Source organism: Thamnophis elegans, chromosome 2, assembly GCF_009769535.1.
Source record: "Thamnophis elegans isolate rThaEle1 chromosome 2, rThaEle1.pri, whole genome shotgun sequence".
In the NCBI taxonomy this organism is placed as follows: Eukaryota; Metazoa; Chordata; class Lepidosauria; order Squamata; family Colubridae; genus Thamnophis; species Thamnophis elegans.
In genome coordinates, this window is record NC_045542.1 from 16,831,901 (window position 1) to 16,851,784 (window position 19,884).

General features: G+C 43.2%; 1 protein-coding gene across 6 annotated transcripts in view; it reads left to right on the forward strand.

The window, feature by feature from the left end:
* Positions 1-19,884, forward strand: part of TNS2 (tensin 2) — a 165,858-nt gene that overhangs the window by 68,607 nt on the left and 77,367 nt on the right. For 5 of the 6 annotated variants that reach the window (XM_032212147.1, XM_032212148.1, XM_032212152.1 and 2 more), the window contains exons 2-3: positions 15,963-16,074; positions 17,857-17,894. In XM_032212147.1, the coding sequence (XP_032068038.1) occupies positions 15,963-16,074; positions 17,857-17,894 (150 nt within the window). Of the gene's footprint in view, positions 1-861; positions 922-15,962; positions 16,075-17,856; positions 17,895-19,884 lie in introns of those variants that run through there. The other variant, XM_032212150.1, reaches the window with a different exon arrangement.

Here is a 19,884-nt window from a genome sequence, read left to right on the forward strand (position 1 = left end):
ACTTTTTGTGGAAGATTCAGAGCATTGAGAGGAGAAATGGAAAGGTTATCTCTGTGGAGTGAGAGATTGCAGAATGGTGTATGCCACCCATACTATAATGATGATTTCACATGAATAGTATTTAAAGGACAAATGGAACCATTTGTGGGCCTTTGTTTTTGTGACCTATTTGGATGGATGGACGGACAGACGGACAGATAGATGTGTGTAACTAATATGCACATTACACACACCTATATGAAATTAATATATAATTATATACATGCTGTAAATATATAAAAGTTATACATTTAAGCTGCTAGTTATATAGCTCCTTGCCTAAGTGGTAGAGAATCTTATCTCAGTTGGCAAAGAGATAAACAGAACATCTGGATGGGAAAGGAAAGAAAGAAAGAAAGTGTGGTCCCAGTGGGTATCTTATCAAAACAGAGCCAAGGTCAACCAGGTTTGAGCTCCCATTCAACCCTAGAGTTCGCTGGATGAGCTGCTCATACACTTTCAACTGAACCTTGTTCACAAGATGGTGATGAAGCTAAAATGGTTGGAGAGGGACTCAGGTATGATACCATAAGGACATTGAGGAAAAGTAACCAAATGAAGTAAACTAAATGGGTTTGTTAGAAGAGGATTCTCTTTATGAGTTCATCCTCTTTAACCATCTCTGCTGAAATAGTTCTAAAAGACAGGGAGTTTTGGGTCAATGCATAGAGATGGTAGTCAGTTATAACATTCAGTTTGACTTCTCTTCCTCCTTCCACCACAGAAAATCCACGTTGGATCATCCACCCAGAAAATATTTCCCATAGTAATATCTAAGGCCGATTTTTAAAGGCATTGCTCTGTCCGTGTGAATCGCCAAGAAACTTGGTCAGAGTTTGCTGCTCTATGTCCCAAACAAGCTGGTCAGAGAAATCTAAATATGTAAATAGGAAAAGTTCTTGGCAGACCCTCTATTGCTGACCACACAGAGGGAAAAGAGTAAGAACCCTTTGCGGGCATTTCCAAGCAAGTTACCAGAAGGCTTGAGAAGACATAAAAGCTTCTTTAGCTCGAATTCTTCACAAATGAAAGAGGAATTGTACCTTGTCCAAACAACTGTGTTTGCTCTGTAATAATTAAAATGTAGTCCAGAGAATGGGCTATAAATAAAGAGGGGAATGGGTTGACAGCCACTTTCCTTTTCATTTTGTAAGTTTTCATTTGAACTGACAAAAGCCCGTAAGAGGCTACTAGTCGCCAATAAATGTAGATAAGGTATTTTTTTTTCTAATCAAAGAAGTGAATTTATCCATTTCAGCATCTGTTTTACTCCACAGTGAGTAGTATCAAATCTATCCATCTCTGTACCTATAGTAATTTCACCGCAGAAGTTGTATATGGAAAGAATCTTCCATGGCTAATTTTTTTCTGACTGTTAACGACTCTGCTTCTAAGGTAGCAACTTTGTTTCCCCAGCAAGAGGGTTGCTAACAAAGAGCACGATTCATAGCTATTTATAGTTAAGGCTGCTACCATGCTGGGCCCTGGCTGAATGGTCCATTCACTAGGCCTTGTGTACATTACAACTTCATACAGAACGCCCTTTGGTCTTGTCTTCCTTTCCTTACAAGGAGAGAACTACATATCCCACGAACCCTCTTGATTGCTAGGCTGTTCAGGCCACTTTCCTAGCTCTGTCCTTTCAGCCCTTGTGTCATCAGGGCTGCGTGGTTCCACCACAAATCCGCAAAGCCCTTATCCGCGGAGACATAAGCGCGAAGACTAATTCGCGCCGTTCTAAGCGCTAAGGAAAAACGCAACCCTACCGCGATGACATAATCGTGGAGGGCAAATTCGTGCATTCCCAAGCACTCAGTACCCTAAACCTAACCCTAAACCTAACCCTAAACCTAAACCTAACCCTAAACTTAACACTAAACCTAACGCTAAACCTAACCCTAACCCTAAACCTAAACCTAAACCTAAACCTAAACCTAACCCTAAAACAAACCCCTAAACCTAATCCTAACGCTTACCTTAATTGAAGTCGGCTTTCTGCCGCGACGCCGTTTTAAAGCGCCCTTCTGTTGCTGTGCTGTTGTCGCGGCGGTGATGACGCGCGGTGATGACGTCGCGGTTTTAGCGCCGCGATTTTATCACCGCGATTTTGACGAGTGCGGTTTTGTCGTGCCACGGGGCTGCGTACAGTGGTGGGTTCCGGATCCTGTCGCAACTGGTACGCTGTGACGGGGCCAGGTGTCCACATCAGGCATGCGTGCTGTGCATGCCACCGCCTTGCAATGCCCCAGCTGCTCGGTGGAGGTCACGCAGGCGCCGTACTCTGTGCGCACATGCACAATTGGCCCTTTTCACTCAAAAAGAGGTAAGGAACACGGGCGGACGGGGGGGCCCAACGAGTCACCGTTCTGGTACAGTGGCTGCTGCTCCCAGCTGCCACCAGTACACCCGTACTGGGCCATACTGCCCGGAACCCACCACTGGCTGGCTACCTGCCCTACTCCCAATCTCACCCTAGAAGTCTCGCTGGGTTTCGTCGCTCTTGCTTCTGTTTGGAACTTTTGCTGAGGGAAAATCATTTTCTTGTAATGACTTCTCCGCTCTTGCTACCAACTATGAACAAGTCAGCTGATCAGCTGTTTGTTTGGGATACTTTCTTTCCCTAGCAGCTGTGATTTCTTCTATTGAGTTCAAGCAAGATCAATTCTGGCACATGGAAGTCTCCTTTCTCATTTTTCTGTCCACCGGAAAGGATTTTCCACCTCGGTTTAGTAGCGGATAGACTTCTCTCTGTTATTTAATCACTTTGCATCTTGCTTTTTCCTCCAAAAAAGCTCAAAATCATAGATCAAATTCCTACTTTCCCCTAGTTTACTTTCAGCAGAGCCCTAGGAACCTAACGCTAAACCAGTGATCCTACCAGTTTAGCCACCAGTTTGCTGAGCACGCACTTTGCACATTTCAAGGAAAACAGCTGAGGAGCGGCAATCCACTCATCCAGCCTATCAGCTGGGCAAAAAAACAAGGAAATGTAGGTGAGTATAGCATGGGGGCGGGCGGGCCCACCTGATGGTCATAGTGAACCAGTTTGCTCTCAGATGTTCTTTGGAGCTACTAGTCTGCCCGAACTGGGCTGAAACAGTAGAATCCCACCTCTGTCTAGGAAGTAAGGGGAAGCTGGGAGTGTGAGAAGTGCCATGTCACCAACACCTCCAGCAGAAAGCAGACCCAGTTTGCTAATCCTGTCTATCCTCACTATTGCCACTGTAAATCTTGAGCTGGTGGTCTGGCCAAGAAGCCTAGCCAAAAGCAAAAGTTAGAAGGAACCAGAGGTGGTATTCAGCCGGTTCGGACCGGTTCTGGCAAACCGGTAATGGAAATTTTGAGTAGTTCGGAGAACCAGCAAATACCATCTCTGACTGGCCCCGTCACCATCTATTCTCTGCCTCCTGAGTTTCAGTTGATCGGAGTTCCAGCTGATTGGCTGGGTCTTCTTTTGTTGCCCTGAACACGAGAATATAGCTGGAACGCAGGTTATTAGGGTGGGATGGAAATGGAGATTTTGCAGTATCCTTCCCCCAGGAGTGGGGAGGGAATGCAGATTTTGCAGTATCGTTCCCCTGCCATACCCACCCAGCCACACCACACCCACTGAACTGGTAGTAAAAAAAAATGAATCCCACCACTGGAAGGAGGGAATGTAAACAGGCATTCATCATAAAGCAGAGGCAGAGAAAAGCTTAGAAATTTTTTGGTTGCTTTTTGTGGGGGAAGGGGTGTTGTTTTTTTCTGACATACCACCACTGGATCATAGGCATAGCTTGAGAACCCCAAGGTCAGAGGCAGGGTTTCCCCCCATGCTGTATGACTCTGGTTGGCTGAGTTTTGTGAGTGAATGGGAATTTTAATGTAGGTCTTTCTGGTCTATATTGTGCTGGCTTTCACCACAACCCCTCTGTTTGACTCCAGAATCTGGCAAGACATGATGTACATTAGCCTTCTGCAACCTGATTATCTCCAGATGTTTGGTGATAGACTTCCCCAATATGGATGCCCTCCTGATGTGCATGATTTACCACTGAGAATTCTTCATCTTGGCTGTGATGCCTGGGGATTAGACAAGTTTAAATGCACAGATAGGCTAGAGCGCAGATGGTCGGGGAATGGAGTCTTGGGAAGACAACTTCCTGAATTGCTACCCAATATGGCCAATGAATCATTAGAAAATCTAGGATTTGTAGTCCCAGGTTGCGCAAGACATCCAGTTTGTGGATCCAAGTTGCTGTGAATCTTTTTGCAAGAACTTTAATATTTAACATTCAAGACCTATATGAAAGTTCAAGCATTGGAAGCCCTGAGCACATAGCCAGCCAGCATTTATGATCACCACCAGAATCCCAGTTTAGAAGTTCTTTCACACCAAAATTGATTATTATGGTCTCTTTCTCACAAAGGTTGCCATAATTAGATAAGGAAGACTCAAGAATGTAACTCTGAATCAGTCAGAGATCTAATAGGAGGAGAGCATGTTGTACCTTCTGTTTATCTCTTATTCTGGATCAATCTCGTTTTGGATTTATATAAGCTGAAATCATCAATTAATTTAGTAGAGAAGGAGTCCATAATTTAACTGTACATTGTATGAAGAAATGTATGCATGCTTTCAAGCCATTCTGGTTCCTGGTGGCTGCTTGAACAAGTTCCTGCAGTTGTCTTGATAAGTATTTCCAGAAGTAGTTTATCCTTGCCTTCTTTCCAGAGCTGTGAGAGAAGGTTTGGCCCAAGGTCATCCAACTAGCTTCACGCCTAATGTGGGACTAAAATCATGGTCCCTTGATTTCTAGCCTGGTGCCTCAACTACTACACTATACCAACCAAACTGGCTCTCTGAAGTACTTAGGTTTGATCTGATCCAAATTCTTCACTATTCACTTTCAAAGAGATTCTAGTATTATGACAGAAGAGAAATCTTTTCTTACCCAGGTTTTCCATTCTATATATAATTTTACTATACTGCTTGCTTAATTTTCCCCCTTCTAAATAGAGCCAAAATATTTAATAGTTAGGGGTCCTTGGTGCTCTCTGAGTTTGCTTGTTTTCTTGCAGACGTTTCATTACCCTAACTCAGTGGTTCCCAAACTTGGCAACTTTAAGACTTGTGGACTGCAACTCCCAGAATTCTCCAGCCAGCAGAGCTGGCTGGAGAATTCTGGGAGTTGATGTCCACAAGTCTTAAAGTTGCCAAGTTTGGGAACCACTGTGCCTAACTAGATAACATCAGCAGTACTGATGACGTTACCTAGTTAGGGTAATGAAATGTCTGCAAAAAAACAAGCAACCTCAGAGAGCACCAAGGACCCCTAACTTAAATATTAAGGACCCCTCATTTCAACACTGGGCTACAATATTCTCCTTCATTGGATTTAATAGTTCCTTGTGGCATAATTGCTCCATCACCAATTCTTTTATGACATGAGGTTCAGCCATTAATTCTTTTGAAAATTACTCTTGTTTTTTGAAATAATGGAGACCAGGCTAGAGTAGAACAAATAGACAGCAGAGTCCATTCTTCAGCAACATCTATTACTGGAATAGAGTGCAGCTGACATGGGAGTCAGATATGTGTTGCTTACAGGAATGTCCCTATGTTCATCTGCGAAATGTGGAAGGGTATATCAGTGTTTCAAAGCCTGTCTGTTGTTACTATGGGCACCATTTGGTTTGAGTAAGCCTAGAGCAGTGTTTCTCAATCTTGGCAACTTGAAGATGTCTGGACTTCAACTCCCAGAATTCCCCAGCCAGCATTCGCATTCGCTGGCTAGGGAATTCTGGGAGTTGACGTCCAGACATCTTCAAGTTGCCAAGGTTGAGAAACACTGGCCTAGAAATTGGTGAGATTCTTGGTGAGAGTGCTGATTATGGTTTTGATCAGTGCTCAATTTCTGAAGCTGTATGGTAATATAGAGCAGCATTCCGGAACTACTGTTGTTGTTGTTGTTGTTGTTGTTGTTGTTGTTGTTGTTGTTGTTTCTTCTTCTTCTTCTTCTTCTTCTTCTTCTTCTTCTTCTTCTTCTTCTTCTTCTTCCTCTTCCTCTTCCTCTTCTTCCTCTTCTCCTCCTCCTCCTCCCCTCCCCCCCTCTCTCCCCCTCTCTTTTGGGGAGTGGGGGATGGGAATTGGAGTTGGAATGCAGCTCTGTTTCCAGCAGGACTGCTGTTTTGTTTCTGGTTTATCTAAGTAGGTTCAGAATTCGGAAAACAAAATTAGGGAAATGCTGGAAGATGTCATCTTTAGCAGCTGCCAGTTGGGGAAATAGGACTGGGATGGAAGGGGATGGTTGGAAAAAGCCATGTAAGTCCATCCATATAAGAATAATTTAATTTAATGTAATTTCTGTTACTAGCTTTTTTCATTCATCTCATTGGAATTGCTGTTACTAGCTTTATATAAATTCCAACCATCAACATTTCTAAGTAATTGTTTTCAGATTCAGTGTAAAGATTACAATAGTCCTTATTTCTGATTTTTTTTTTGCTATTTCTTTGCAACTTTTATTCAAATAAATGAATCAAAGAACATGTGAAATGTATTACTCTGAAGAAACGTTGATGAATTGCAGAATGGGATACTGAAAACACAATTGACCATTCTAACAAACCCTACTTTCATGTGTGTAGTCCTCTCGGTTGCAAAGAGATACACTTTAATCAAAAAAATATTTGTCACAACTGGCCATTATTACCTAGAAATTTCACTTAAAATAACAAATGTTCCTCCACATGTACAGTTACACACTTTCAAATTCAGTTAACATGAGCGAAGAACCAAAATGAATGAACAGCAGGAAATTAGGCAAAATCAGATTGCAATAATTTGGCATAATTTATACTACAGAAATTAGAATTTCCTCATTACATTTAGATGTGTGTGATAGGCATGCCAGGTTCTGCATATTACATAGATTTTGGATTTACATTTAGGAGCGTTTCATATTACAAGGTATGAATATTATTGCTCAATGATGATTAAAAAGCAGGTGAGTTGCTTAAAGAATGGACAAGCAATGAAGATGATTACTTACTTTCTATGTATTCCGAAGAAAGATTTAGAATTTCAGAGTAATAATAGCATTTCTAATGCTACTATATTATTGGCCACCTAAAGAGAAGGAAGGACTCACTGGAGAAGAGCCTAATGCTGGGAAGAATTGAGGGCAAAAGAAGAAGGGGACAACAGACAATGAGGTGAATAGATGGAGTCACTGAAGCAGTAGGCATGAGCTTAAATGGACTCCAGAGGATGGTAGAGGACAGGAAGGCCTGGCGGAACATTGTCCATGGGGTTGCAATGGGTTGGATACAACTTTGCAACTAACAACAACAACAACAATAGCAGTTCTATAACTAAGAGGAGGAATAGTGTTCTTGATCAACTGATTCTAAGTTAAAATAATATGAAATTATTTACACATTGAGCTACGTTTTTCAGGAACAAAATCATATGAATTAAGACAAAATAAGATAACCATAGATACAGTTATAAATTTGACACATTAAAAATATGTCTAGGAGATATCCATCCATCTTTAGGTTTCCTAAAGAAGTAAAATATTGAAGTTGCTGTTCTTCTGGCAAATGTGTGCAACTTCTCTTTAAGACTTGTTGCCAAGAACTGGAAAACAGTAACAAGTAACGAAGCTCAGTTTCTTTCAAGGGGATCTAAATGTGGCTTAATATTAATTCTTAGTAAAATATAGGTAATGTTACTAACACAAAAATAATCAAAGCTCCAGAAGAATCATCTTTGCCAAAATGGAACATGGCATTTGCTTTTTGAATGTCGACAAGTGTGTTGACAGGGATAAGTCAACAAACATTACAGACTTTGAAAAAGCCTTTGACAAAATTCTCACGACTGGCTTCAGTGGTCATGGAATAAAAAGGACAGGTGTTCTCATAGATTGTTAACTGGCTAAAAGACAGGAAATAGAAGGTAGGAATTAATGGGCCATTTTCAACATGAAGAGAGGTCCCCAAGGGACTGATATTGGGGCCACTATTTTAAATTTGCTTATAAAATGTTTATAGGGCAGTGGTGAAATTCAAAAATGTTTACTATGAGTTCTATGGGCGTGGCTTGGTGGACGTGGTAGGGGAAGGATACTGCAAAATCCCCATTCCCTCCCCACTCCAGGGGAAGGATACTGCAAAATCTCCATTCTCTCCCACTCCAGGGGAAAGATACTGCAAAATCTCCATTGCCATCCCACCCCAGGGGAAGGATACTGCAAAATCCCAATTCCCTCCCCACTTGTGGGGAAAGGATATTGCAAAATGTCCATTCCCACCCTACTCTGGAGCCAGCCAGAGGTGGTATTTGCTGGTTCTCCAAACTACTCAAAATTACCGGTTCTCCAGAACCTGTCAGAACCTGCTGAATTTCACCCCTGGTATAGGGGTTAATGAATTAGATAGGTTTACTGGTGTCGAGCTGTAGAAAATTACAGAATATTTCCAGAAAGAGCTTTGCAAAGTGGATGATTTGGCCTTGAGATGGCAAATACAATAAAATATAAACAAGCAAGAGTGACTGCATTATAAATTCAGACTTTCCAAACACAGGGATGGGATCTAAGCTGACAGTTTTTGACCAGGAATAGGAGCTTTGGGGTCATGGTAGACAGCTCAATGAAAAAAAAAATGCAGGGTATGATTGCTGCAAAGGAAGGCAAATTCCATGGTTCAGATCCTTGGGAAGTGGACTGACATGGACTTGCCAAAATAGCAATACTGTTGATGGTCAGACTGCAGTTGAACCTCACTAATCTCAAAGCACATGACCCCATGAGACAGCCTCCCTATTATCCCCAGAGCACAGCCAAAGCCTTCTGCTTTCAGATTTATCTTGTCCTCCACTCTAAACAGTTCTTTCTAGCTTCTTTGGCGCAACCATTGTGATAAGAAGGCTCATTGCCCTGCAGGCCTCTTGTTACATTCTCATGCTCATTGCCTTAAAACTTTAAAAGGTTGCTCCGAAGAAACTCATCTGAGCCCAAAGGTGCTTTCTTAAGAATCAACTGAACTTTCTTGGGTTTTTTTGAAGACGTTTCTCTTCTCATCCAAGAAACTTCTTCAGCTCTGAGTCACAGAAGCTTCTTGGATGAGAAGCGAAATGTCTTCAAAGAAAAACAAGTAAATCCATTTGACTCTTGAAAAAGCACTTTTGGGACAACCATGACCTGGATGACTGAGAATCTCCATAGACATCTGAGCAACATCTCTGGACACTGTATTCTGTTAACTACAGTGCCACTAGAGAGAAGGCCTTGTTCCTAGAGTTATCAGATATCTGAACAGGCAAAGGAGGACATGGGCAATTAGAAAGGAGGACAAATGAGGGAAAAGGAGGATCCACTAACTTTAAATTTCTTGGCTCTGTAACAAAAAAATTCACTGAAAAACTGCCCCCCAAAAATGTACTTGGGTCAACATATATATGAAATTAGTTTTTCTAGCATCAGAAGGACTGGTTTTCCAATTTCAGTATTTTTTGAACATATATATCTTTTCAAGAACAAATGCTATGGTAATATAGCATCAATAGTGGTACACTTTTCAAATTTCATTATAGAAATAATGATCATAGATTGGAAGGGGCTGGATTGAAGCTGATTGCTGGAATTAGAAAACAACATAAATCTGGAGTCTAATTGCAGTACACAAAAGTCTGAAAAATTGTATTTATTTATTAAAGGTATGTTAAATGTTATACAAATGGTCCCTGCTCTCCCCCAAAACCCGAAGATATTCAAAATGCTAAACAATATTTCATTTGAAAGTTATTCCTGCCAGATAGAGGCCATGAGGATAAAAAGTAGGACATTCCTCTTTTTGTAACCCTACCGGACATCACATCAGCAAAACTCCTTAAAACCCTGCAAAGAGTTGTCAGTTCTTTTGTCCTTTAAATAAAAAATACGGTTGTGCCACCAAATTAAAAAAAAGGATTTCTATACAGACGCATTGAACCTTAAGTTAAGGTTGAAGCTGTTTATTGCCTCCCCTCACCTTCTCTCAAGTCTTAAAGAGGGAGAAAAACAGCAGCCCTTGTTTCTTCTGTTTGTTTAGTTTGAGAAAATACATTAATCTGGTTGATATGTAGCTGCTTCCAACAGAACATTGACTGTTGACCTGGCACCCAGGATTTCATGAAGATTTATCTCATGAACCCTTAGCACGCACATTCTTGAAATTCGTGGAGAGCGTATGCAAGGCTTGCATTTTGTGGAGAAATGTTCAGCGCAGTTGTTATTGTTATTTGGCATGTCACAATGTTCCCAGTCATCTTCTGTTCCTTCTCAAGAGCATGGATTAATTTTGAGTTTGTGTTTTGTAAGACCTTGCACAACCAACGCTCATCAATAGATTCAGCTGAACAAATTTTAGTTTGATGGGTCAGTTTGAGATCCATGTAATTTAGAGCTATAGCTTTCATTTGATTTTAATCGATTGCTTCATTTTCTTTAAAAAAAAGTTCTGACATAATTAGGCAATATGTATCTGCATGAGTGTGGATGTGTGTGCACATGGGTGTGGTTTTTAATACATATTTCAATAAACTGCTTCAATAAAGTTGCGACAGAGATGATGGTCAGATGTTGCATCAAACCACAATGGAGTTGGCTTGTTTTGGGTTAGTGTAATGGGTTAATATAGCACTGTGAAGGATGAATCATGAAATGTGATCCAGTGTGCTGCATGAATTCGGCCAACTGATTAAACAATTTTAGATAAATAAAGTAGCATAGCATAGTATTTTTTTAAAAAAATTTCTCCCAGCTTTATTACTATTTTTATAAATAAGTCAAACCTGCGAACATACCTAATGTTGTGCTCTTTTCTTCTCTTATTCTTCCCTCCACAATAACCCTATGAGCTAGGTTGGGCTGAGAGAGAGTGACTAACCCAAGATCTCTGAAGAATTCACAGATTCCCAGTTTCTAGCCTTCTGCCTTAGCTAGCTGGAGTTATAATCCATGATTTATAGTTGTTGCAACTGATTAGGTGACTATAGTTTGTACTTTAGTAAACCATAGTTAAAACAAACTTATGCTCTCAACACAACATTTCACAGATTAATGCTTTATCTGTGAAATACATGTACTGCTTGAAAGTAAAATACATCCTTTTGGTTTTAGAACTACTACTCTAGTCAAGGGGTGTTATAATTGTTGAGCAGAAATACAGTTATAATGGCTAAGATATAATTGAGCTGCATCTCTAACATGTTCCAACAGAGGTTGAGTAACAAATACTTTAGGAAGAGGGGAAATAGGATGGAGAAATCAATTCCCTGTTTTTTTATGGCTGTTGGATCTCTTAACAGGGGCTTTTGTTTTATGATAAGGTTGATAGTAAGTAGTTCCTAAGCCTGACCTCTATGAATTTGTTTAATCCTTAAAAAAACAAAACCAGAATCTAAGCTGGTTCTTACTGCTGGATCTTGTGAAATATGCTACACGTTAATTCCATGTTGTGCAAAGAAATCCAGAATTTGTTTTCAGTTACTCTTCATGGCATGATATGCCAATATGTACGTTATAAATGAAAGAGTATAGCACTGAGAAATTACAAATAATGTAGATAATAAAATAGAAATAGAGAGAGAAAACTCTCTTTAGTTTTCTTTTTTCCCAATTAAATTGTTCCAATCTCATCAACCTATCCTCCTAATACTGTTCTGTCTCTCATTGATTATAATGTACCACAATCCACATCTACTCAAAATAAGTAAGGGGACCTTAACAGATAAACCTCTCGTGCTCTTTTCTGTATTGGATAAATATCCAAATTGTTTGAAGACGGACATGAATTTGGCATGGATTTAAACCATGACAATACAAGTCTTTGGGGCCTTTTCCAATATTGAGTGTCAGATGAGCTTTAATGTTCAGAAGGGTCCTTGTGTATAGAACACACAAAAAATTATTTTCACTAGAATTTTTATAAAGTACGTCTCAAATCTGATGCGCCGTTCCCTTGTGGAATTCTGTAAATTGACATCTCAATATATTGGAGAACCCCAGTATGGTGGTGGTGAACAGAATGGGACAACTCGCCAAAGCCAACTCGCTGCTGCCAACTCACCACTGCCAATTCTCCATGGCCAACTCACCATGACCAGCTCGCCACAAGATAACTTGCCATGGCCAACTTGCTGTGGGACAACTCGCCACTTGCTGTGGGACAAAGTTGGGACAAATCAATAATTTTTTTTTTTTTTTTTTTTTTTTTGTATTTTATTAATATTTGTAGGCCGCCCTTTTCCCTGAGGGGACTCAGGGCGGCTCACATAAAATCAAGGGAGGGGGAAGACAAACATTAACAGAGAAACATATAATAAAATATTCAACAACATACATTCTTCATTCGGGAGGGGCGGCTAACCTTGTCCCCAGGCCTGACGGGCTAGCCAGTTCTTAAGGGCTATGCGGAAGGCCTGGACGGTGGAGAGGGTACGAATCTCCACGGGGAGTTCGTTCCAAAGGGTCGGGGCTACTACTGAGAAGGCCCTCCTCCTTGTAGTTGCCAGCCGACACTGGCTGGCCGATGGAATACGGAGGAGGCCTAATCTATGGGATCTTATTGGTCGCAGGGAGGTAATTGGCAGAAGGCGGTCTCTCAAGTATCCAGATCCACTGCCATGAAGGGCTTTATGGGTGACTAATAGCACCTTGAAGCGCATCCGGAGATCGACAGGTAGCCAGCGCAGCTCGCGGAGGATAGGTGTTATGTGGGTGAACCGAGGTGCACCCACAATCACTCGCGCGGCCGCGTTCTGTACTAGCTGAAGTCGCCGGATGCTCTTCAAGGGCAGCCCCATGTAGAGCACATTGCAGTATTCCAGCCTAGAGGTCACAAGGGCCCGGGTGACTGTTGTGAGAGCCTCCCGATTCAGGTAGGGCCGCAACTGGCGCACCAGGCGAACCTGGGCGAATGCCCCCCTGGTCACAGCCGTCAAGTGGTGGTCAAACGACAGCTGTGGGTCCAGGAGGACTCCCAAGTTGCGAACCCTCTCTGAGGGGTATAGAGTTTGACCCCCCAGCCTGATTGATGGAATATTGATCGAATCTTTGGGAGGGAAGCACAACAGCCACTCGGTCTTTTCTGGGTTGAGTACAAGCTTGTTAACCCTCATCCAGTCCATAACGGCTTCGAGGCCTCGGTTCATCACGTCAGCCGCTTCATTGAGTTGGCACGGGGCGGACAGATACAGTTGAGTATCGTCCGCATATTGATGGTATCTGATCCCGTGCCTGCGGATGATCTCTCCCAGCGGTTTCATGTAGATGTTGAATAGTAGGGGGGATAAGACCGAGCCCTGAGGCACCCCATATGTTAGGGGCCTAGGGGACGATCTCTGCCCCCCCACTAACACCGACTGCGACCTGTCCGAGAGGTAGGAAGAGAACCACCGCAACACGGTGCCTCCCACTCCCACCTCCCGCAGTCGTCGCAGAAGGATACCATGGTCGATGGTATCGAAAGCCGCTGAGAGGTCTAGGAGGACCAGGATGGAGGAATGTCCTCCATCTCTGGCTCTCCAGAGATCATCGGTCAATGCGACCAAAGCGGTTTCAGTGCTGTAACCGGGTCTGAAGCCTGACTGGAAGGGGTCAAGATAGTTTGCTTCCTCCAAGGACCGTTGGAGCTGGAAGGCCACCACCTTCTCAACAACCTTCCCAAGGAAGGGAAGGTTGGAGACTGGGCGATAGTTATTAAGAACAGCTGGATCCAGAGATGGTTTCTTTAGGAGGGGTCTCACCACCGCCGCTTTCAGTGAGGCGGGGAAGTTCCCCTCCCGGAGAGAGGCGGTAACAACCGCCTGGATCCAGCCTCGTGTCACCTCACTGCTGTTAGTAACCAGCCATGAGGGACACGGATCCAGTACACAGGTGGAGGCACTTACAGCCCTCATGGCCTTGTCCACATCCCCGGGGGTAACATCCTGAAACTCAACCCAGAGATGTTCTACCTGATCCTCCTGTGCCTCGGCTGGAACTGCGGGGGAGGAGTCCAAGTCCGACCGAAACCGAGCAATTTTGTCCGCTAAGAATTGGGCATAATCCTCAGCTCTGCCCTGCAAGGGTTCCCCCGCTTCCCTTTTATTCAGTAGGGAGCGGGTTATCCTAAACAGGGCGGCTGGGCGGGACTCAGCGGACGCAACCAAGGTGGCTATGTGGGATCTTTTAGCTGCCCTAAGTGCCCTGGTGTATTCCTTGGTGCAGGTGGTTACCATTGCTCGGCTCGATTCGGACTTATCGGACCTCCATCGGTGCTCTAGGCGTCTCCTCCGGCGCTTCATCTCCCGGAGTTCCTCGGTGAACCAAGGAGGTCTCCGGGATCCGCTGCCTCGGAGGGGCCGCAGTGGCGCAATCCGGTCGAGAGCCTCCGATGCTGCTGAGTGCCAAGCAGCAACCAGAGTCTCTACCGGACTGTGGGCGAAAGTGTCAGGAATAACCCCAAGCTCCGTCTGGAACCTTAACGGTTCCATAAGTCGCCTGGGGCGGAACCACCTGGTCGGTTCCTCCTCCCTACAGTGGGGGTTTGGTCTCCGGAAGTCGAGCCTCAGTAGGCAGTGGTCTGACCACGACAGGGGTATGATGTCATTACCCCTCAGACCAAGATCACAAATCCACTGCTCCGAGAGAAATACGAGGTCGAGCATGTGCCCCGCCGAATGGGTTGGGCCCTGAATTACTTGGGTCAAGCCCATGGCTGTCATGGAAGCCATGAACTCCTGCGCCCCATCAGAGTTTTCACCGAGCGATGGCAAATTAAAGTCCCCCAGGACCATCAACCTAGGGAACTCAACTGCCAGCTCGGCTACTGACTCGAGGAGCGAGGGGAGGGCTGCTGCAACGCTGTTGGGAGGCAGGTACGTTAACAGCAAGCCCACTTGACCCTTAAGGTCCAACTTATTTAATTGTTTAAATTAGAAAAATTGTTTTAATTTTTGTCATTCACATTTCATTCTGTCCTTCCTTTTGCATTCTTTTAAAAGTGATTCTCTTGCACCATTTCTTTGATATTAGTGTAACTCTTGTCCCATGGCAAGTTGTTCTAAGACGAATTGGCCATGGGGAGTTGTCCTAGACCCATTGGTGAAATCTTTTTTTTTAATTGAAAATTTTTAGAAAAAATAAACTTTTACAAATGTTTACCTCCCTCCCCTGCCCTCCCCACCCAACCCCCCCAACCTCCCCCCCCCCACTTCCCAGAACAAATACAGGGTATAAATCTTTAACAAAGATGTTCTAAAATAAACTTAAAGAAAATTAGTATTATCTTTCATTTGAGTTTTAACTCCTCTTTGCTAGGCTAACTCTAAACAGATTATCTCATTCCTTGTTTCTTCAGTCGTAAACTATCTGAAATTTTTTAGTCCGGTATTTATTTTGAGTATAGTCAATCCATCTTCTCCACTCCAGTTTATATCTCTCATTTGAGTGGTCCTTGAGATATGCTGATATTTTAGCCATCTCTGCTAGGTTTGTTACTTTTAATGTCCATTCTTGAATAGTAGGCAAATCTTCCTTCTTCCAGTATTGCGCCACCAACAGTCTTGCTGCCGTTATTAAATACAAAATCAAGTTAGTCTCTATAACAGTACAATCAGTAGTTATACCTAACAAGAATAACTGAGGGGTAAACTTTATCCTTTTTTTAAGAACATTTTGCATAATCCACCATATTTTTATCCAAAATGCTTTTACCTTTTTACAAGTCCACCATATATGGTAACATGTAGCATCGAGACAATCACATCTCCAGCATTTAGGTTTACCCATTGGTGAAATCTTTATGATGGTTTCACATGCGTGTGTGTCCGGGGAAAGCTGCCTCCACTGATCTATGTAAAATAAATTCTGCACCATCCTATTTTCTGCTCTTGTTTGTCCTTTCAGCCTGGGAAGGTGTCGGAGCCTCACAACTTCAAAGAGAAGGTTTTTAAGAAGAAGAAGAAGGCATGTATCGTGTGCAAGGAATCCATAGACGCCCAAGGGCTTGTGTGCAGAGGTAAGATGTTTTTCTGTTGTTGGCTCATTTGTATTCCTTGTATTGTAAGACAATGCGGGAAGGGCTTTGGGAAGGCAAAGCTTTTTTTTCCCAGAACATTTTTATTTATTTTTTATTCTCTTACATATCATTTTAAGTATACACTCACATACTTATTTTTGGAAGGCAAAGCTTTGATGCTGTCTTCTTTATAGTGGTGCCCACCAGGACTGCCATTTCATTAATCTGGGTGGGGTTTTTTATTATGGATTTCACTGCACAATAAAAAATAATAATAGTAAAAAACAGCCAGGACAAGAGCGAGGACATTAGCCCCTTCCCATAGCAATAGCAATAGCACTTAGACTTATATACTACTTTATACCGCCATTTGGCTACTACCCGGGGGAGGGCCTTCTCTGTGGCAGCTCCGGCCCTTTGGAACGAACTCCCCGCGGAGATTCGGACCCTCACCTCTCTCCAGGCCTTCCGAAAAGCCGTCAAAACCTGGCTGTGCCGGCAGGCCTGGGGTTGACGAGTTCCCCTCCCCTCTCGACCTGTGTGGCTGTGTGATTCTTGGCTATTTTTAACTACTTGTATTGTGTTCTATGTTCCCTTTTCCCCGTTGAGTTGTTTGCTGCCCTGAGTCCCTCCCGGAAAAGGGCAGCATATAAATAAAACAAATCTCAATCTCAATCTCTCTTATAGTGCTTTACAGTCCTCTCTAAGCAGTTTTACAGAGTCAGCATATTGCCCCTAACAACCCTCATTTTACCCACCTCGGAAGGATGAAAGGCTGAACCAACCTTGAGCCTGGTGGGATTTGAACTGCCAAATTGCAGACAGCCAATAGTCAGCAGAGGTGACCTTCACTACTGCACTCTCACCACTGCGCCACCGCGGCTCTTTCATTTCCATTTCCATACCCGAAATGTAGCTTCACCCAACATGCTTTACAGTATTATTCTGCAAAAAAACAAAACAAAATACAGATAGTCCTCAACTTATGACCACAATTGAGCCCATAACTTCTATTGCTAAATGAGATGTTTATTAAGTGAGTTTTGCCCCATTTGACAACCTTTTCTGCCACAGTTGTTAAGTGAATCACTTGCAGTTGTTAAAGTACTAAGATGGTTGTTAAGTGAACGTGGCTTCCCCACTGAGTTTGCTTGTCAGGTGGTCACAAAGGGGGATCGCAGGATCCTGAGACACTGCAACCGTCATAAATATGAATCAGTTGTCACCTGAATTTTGATCACATGACGATGGGGATGCGGCAATGGATGTAAGTGTGAAAAAGGATCATAAGTTACTTTTTTCAGTGCCATTGTAACTTCAAACCAGAGGTGGTATTCAGCAGGTTCTGACCAGTTCTGGAGAACCGGGACCGGAAATTTTGAGTAGTTCAGAGAAACAATAAATACCACCTATGATTGCCCTCGCCCTCATCTATTCTCTGCCTCCCAAGTCCCAGCTGATCGGGAGGGAATGGGGATTTTGCAGTATCCTTCCCCTGCCACGCCCACCAATCCACGCCCACCAATCCATGCCACGCCCACCAATCCATGCCACGCCCACCACTCCAGGCCACGCCCACCACTCCAGGCCACGCCCACCAATCCACGCCCACAGAACCAGTCCTGAAAAAATTTGAATCCCACCACTGCTTCCAACGGTCACTAAATGAACTGTTGTAAGTTGAGGACTACCTGTACTTGGGATGAAAGCATCAGAAGGCATCCATATTTACAGTTATCCTAAATACTGAAATGTTTCTTTCTTTATTTTTTTCTCTTGCAGTGTGCAAAATGGCAAGCCATAAAAAATGCGAAGCCAAGGTAAGTGCTGGGAAACATTTGGTTGGGTGCCCCAAATGGTGTTTTTGGCTGGGGTTGGTATCAGATTTTGTACCATATCTTGTTTAATTCATCCTACATACCGAGAGAGTGTACATGTTCATTTCTTCTGATTGTTCTAACTCCACATCACAAAAATTCACTCAAGGGTGCAAAGGAGCAGTGGAACTCCCCCAAATGACATTCCGTTCCTTGTGTGGGTTTGTTGGTCCTAGGGCTGGAATTGTGTGCCGCCCGTCTCCACCATACGTCACAACCTATGCTGTTATTCTCCGGTGCAGAATGTTGCCTGTAGAAGAGTTTCATTTTGCTTCCAAAAACAGTTTAACCACTTCCGAGGGTGCTCTTTCAGGATCCCACTTTGAAGGAGCAAAGCATTATGTTCCTGCTTCTGAGATCTGCTTCTGAGATCCCTGCAGGATGTTAGGATAACATTAGAATGCTCTGAGGCAGCTAAAACTCAACAGTAGGAAAAACGGCAACTGAAATGAGAGGCGAGTGGAAACAAAGGAAAAGAAGAGAGAATAGAAGCTGTAACAAACAAGGAAGCCATCTGGTTTCCAGATGCCTCGAACTACATCTTCCATCAGTCCTGGACAGCAGGAAGAGGAATTTTAGGAGATATACTGCCAAATATCTGGAAGACACTAAGTTGATTGTCCCTATAATGTGTAGTTGTTTCCATTGCTTGCATTTATCTGAGGCCACAAAATATGGTGAGAATTGGTATTTTGTGATTGATTTTTCCTCCCTCTCGTTTTGCCACAGCCATACAAAAAAGATAAGGACTTTCAGATTTTTCTATGCTATGGGTATCTTGGAGTTCCCTCTCTCACACATTTCAGCTTGCTAGGATTTTAGGGAAATGTCTATGGATGAGTCATTTGGTCCCTCTGAAAATTCCATTCCAGTAAAAAAAAAACCTCCCCATATAGAATCTGATTTCTTAAGAAAGGGCTAAGATAAACAGGGGACATAGGCTGACATCAGCCAAGGTATCTTTGTTTATACGTTCAGAATATACTGCATGAATTCCCTGATTTAACGTGCAAGAATTTCCTGAATGCAGATTGCAAAAAATGAAGCAGAGAGGACAAAACCAAAGATAAAGCTTAATTACAGCTGAGTGTTATGGAGCAATACTGTAGTGCTATTACATGGTTCTAACCAAGGCTTCGCAAGAGCATGAAGCAAACTCCTTGTCCCGACAAAAAACCCTTTTACTAATTTACTGTGAATTCTGCTCATTCACATCCAGCAAAGTCTTTCAAGGGAGGATTTACAGTCACAGACCTTATCTTGCTTGGAGAGCTGACAGGCCCAAAATTTGGCAAGGAGTCTCGGAGAGTCACAAACCAGTTAAGCAAACTAATTGTCTCCTGCAAACTCCACTCCCCTTTCACTCCTCTTTTGTTTCCTCTGGGAGGGGCCATTCATCATCCATCTGTGGCCTTACTCCTAAGTCGACCCCTGTTCTTTAGCTGTTGCCTTCATCTAGCAACTCTGCACAAGCGCACACTGGGAACAGACTCCAGCTGTTCGTCTGCCTCATTGATGTCTGACTCTGAAGGCAGCAGATAACTGGCATGCAGCTCTGCCCCCCTCTCTGCTTCCGACACAGATCTCTCATCAGAGCCTTCCCCAGACTCCAGGACTGGCCCACGTTCCTCCCCAACCTCCTCACTGTCTGAATATGCTGCCAAATCTGTTGGCTGCTGGTGGGCCACAACACACATGTACACACCATTAGGTACAAGTGGTGATGCTATTGCAACATCAGGGCCATTTCCCTGTACATCTGGAAAATTCTCCTCATATTGACTGGGGAATTCTGGGAATTCTGGTTCTGTAAACCTAGAGAAAACCATGATGGAGAACATTACAATGCGGGGGAGGAAGTTTGGCCTATGCCCTTCTCCCTACCTTTTTAATACAGCTTGGAAAACAGAGTTCTGTGGCTGCATCAACTGTA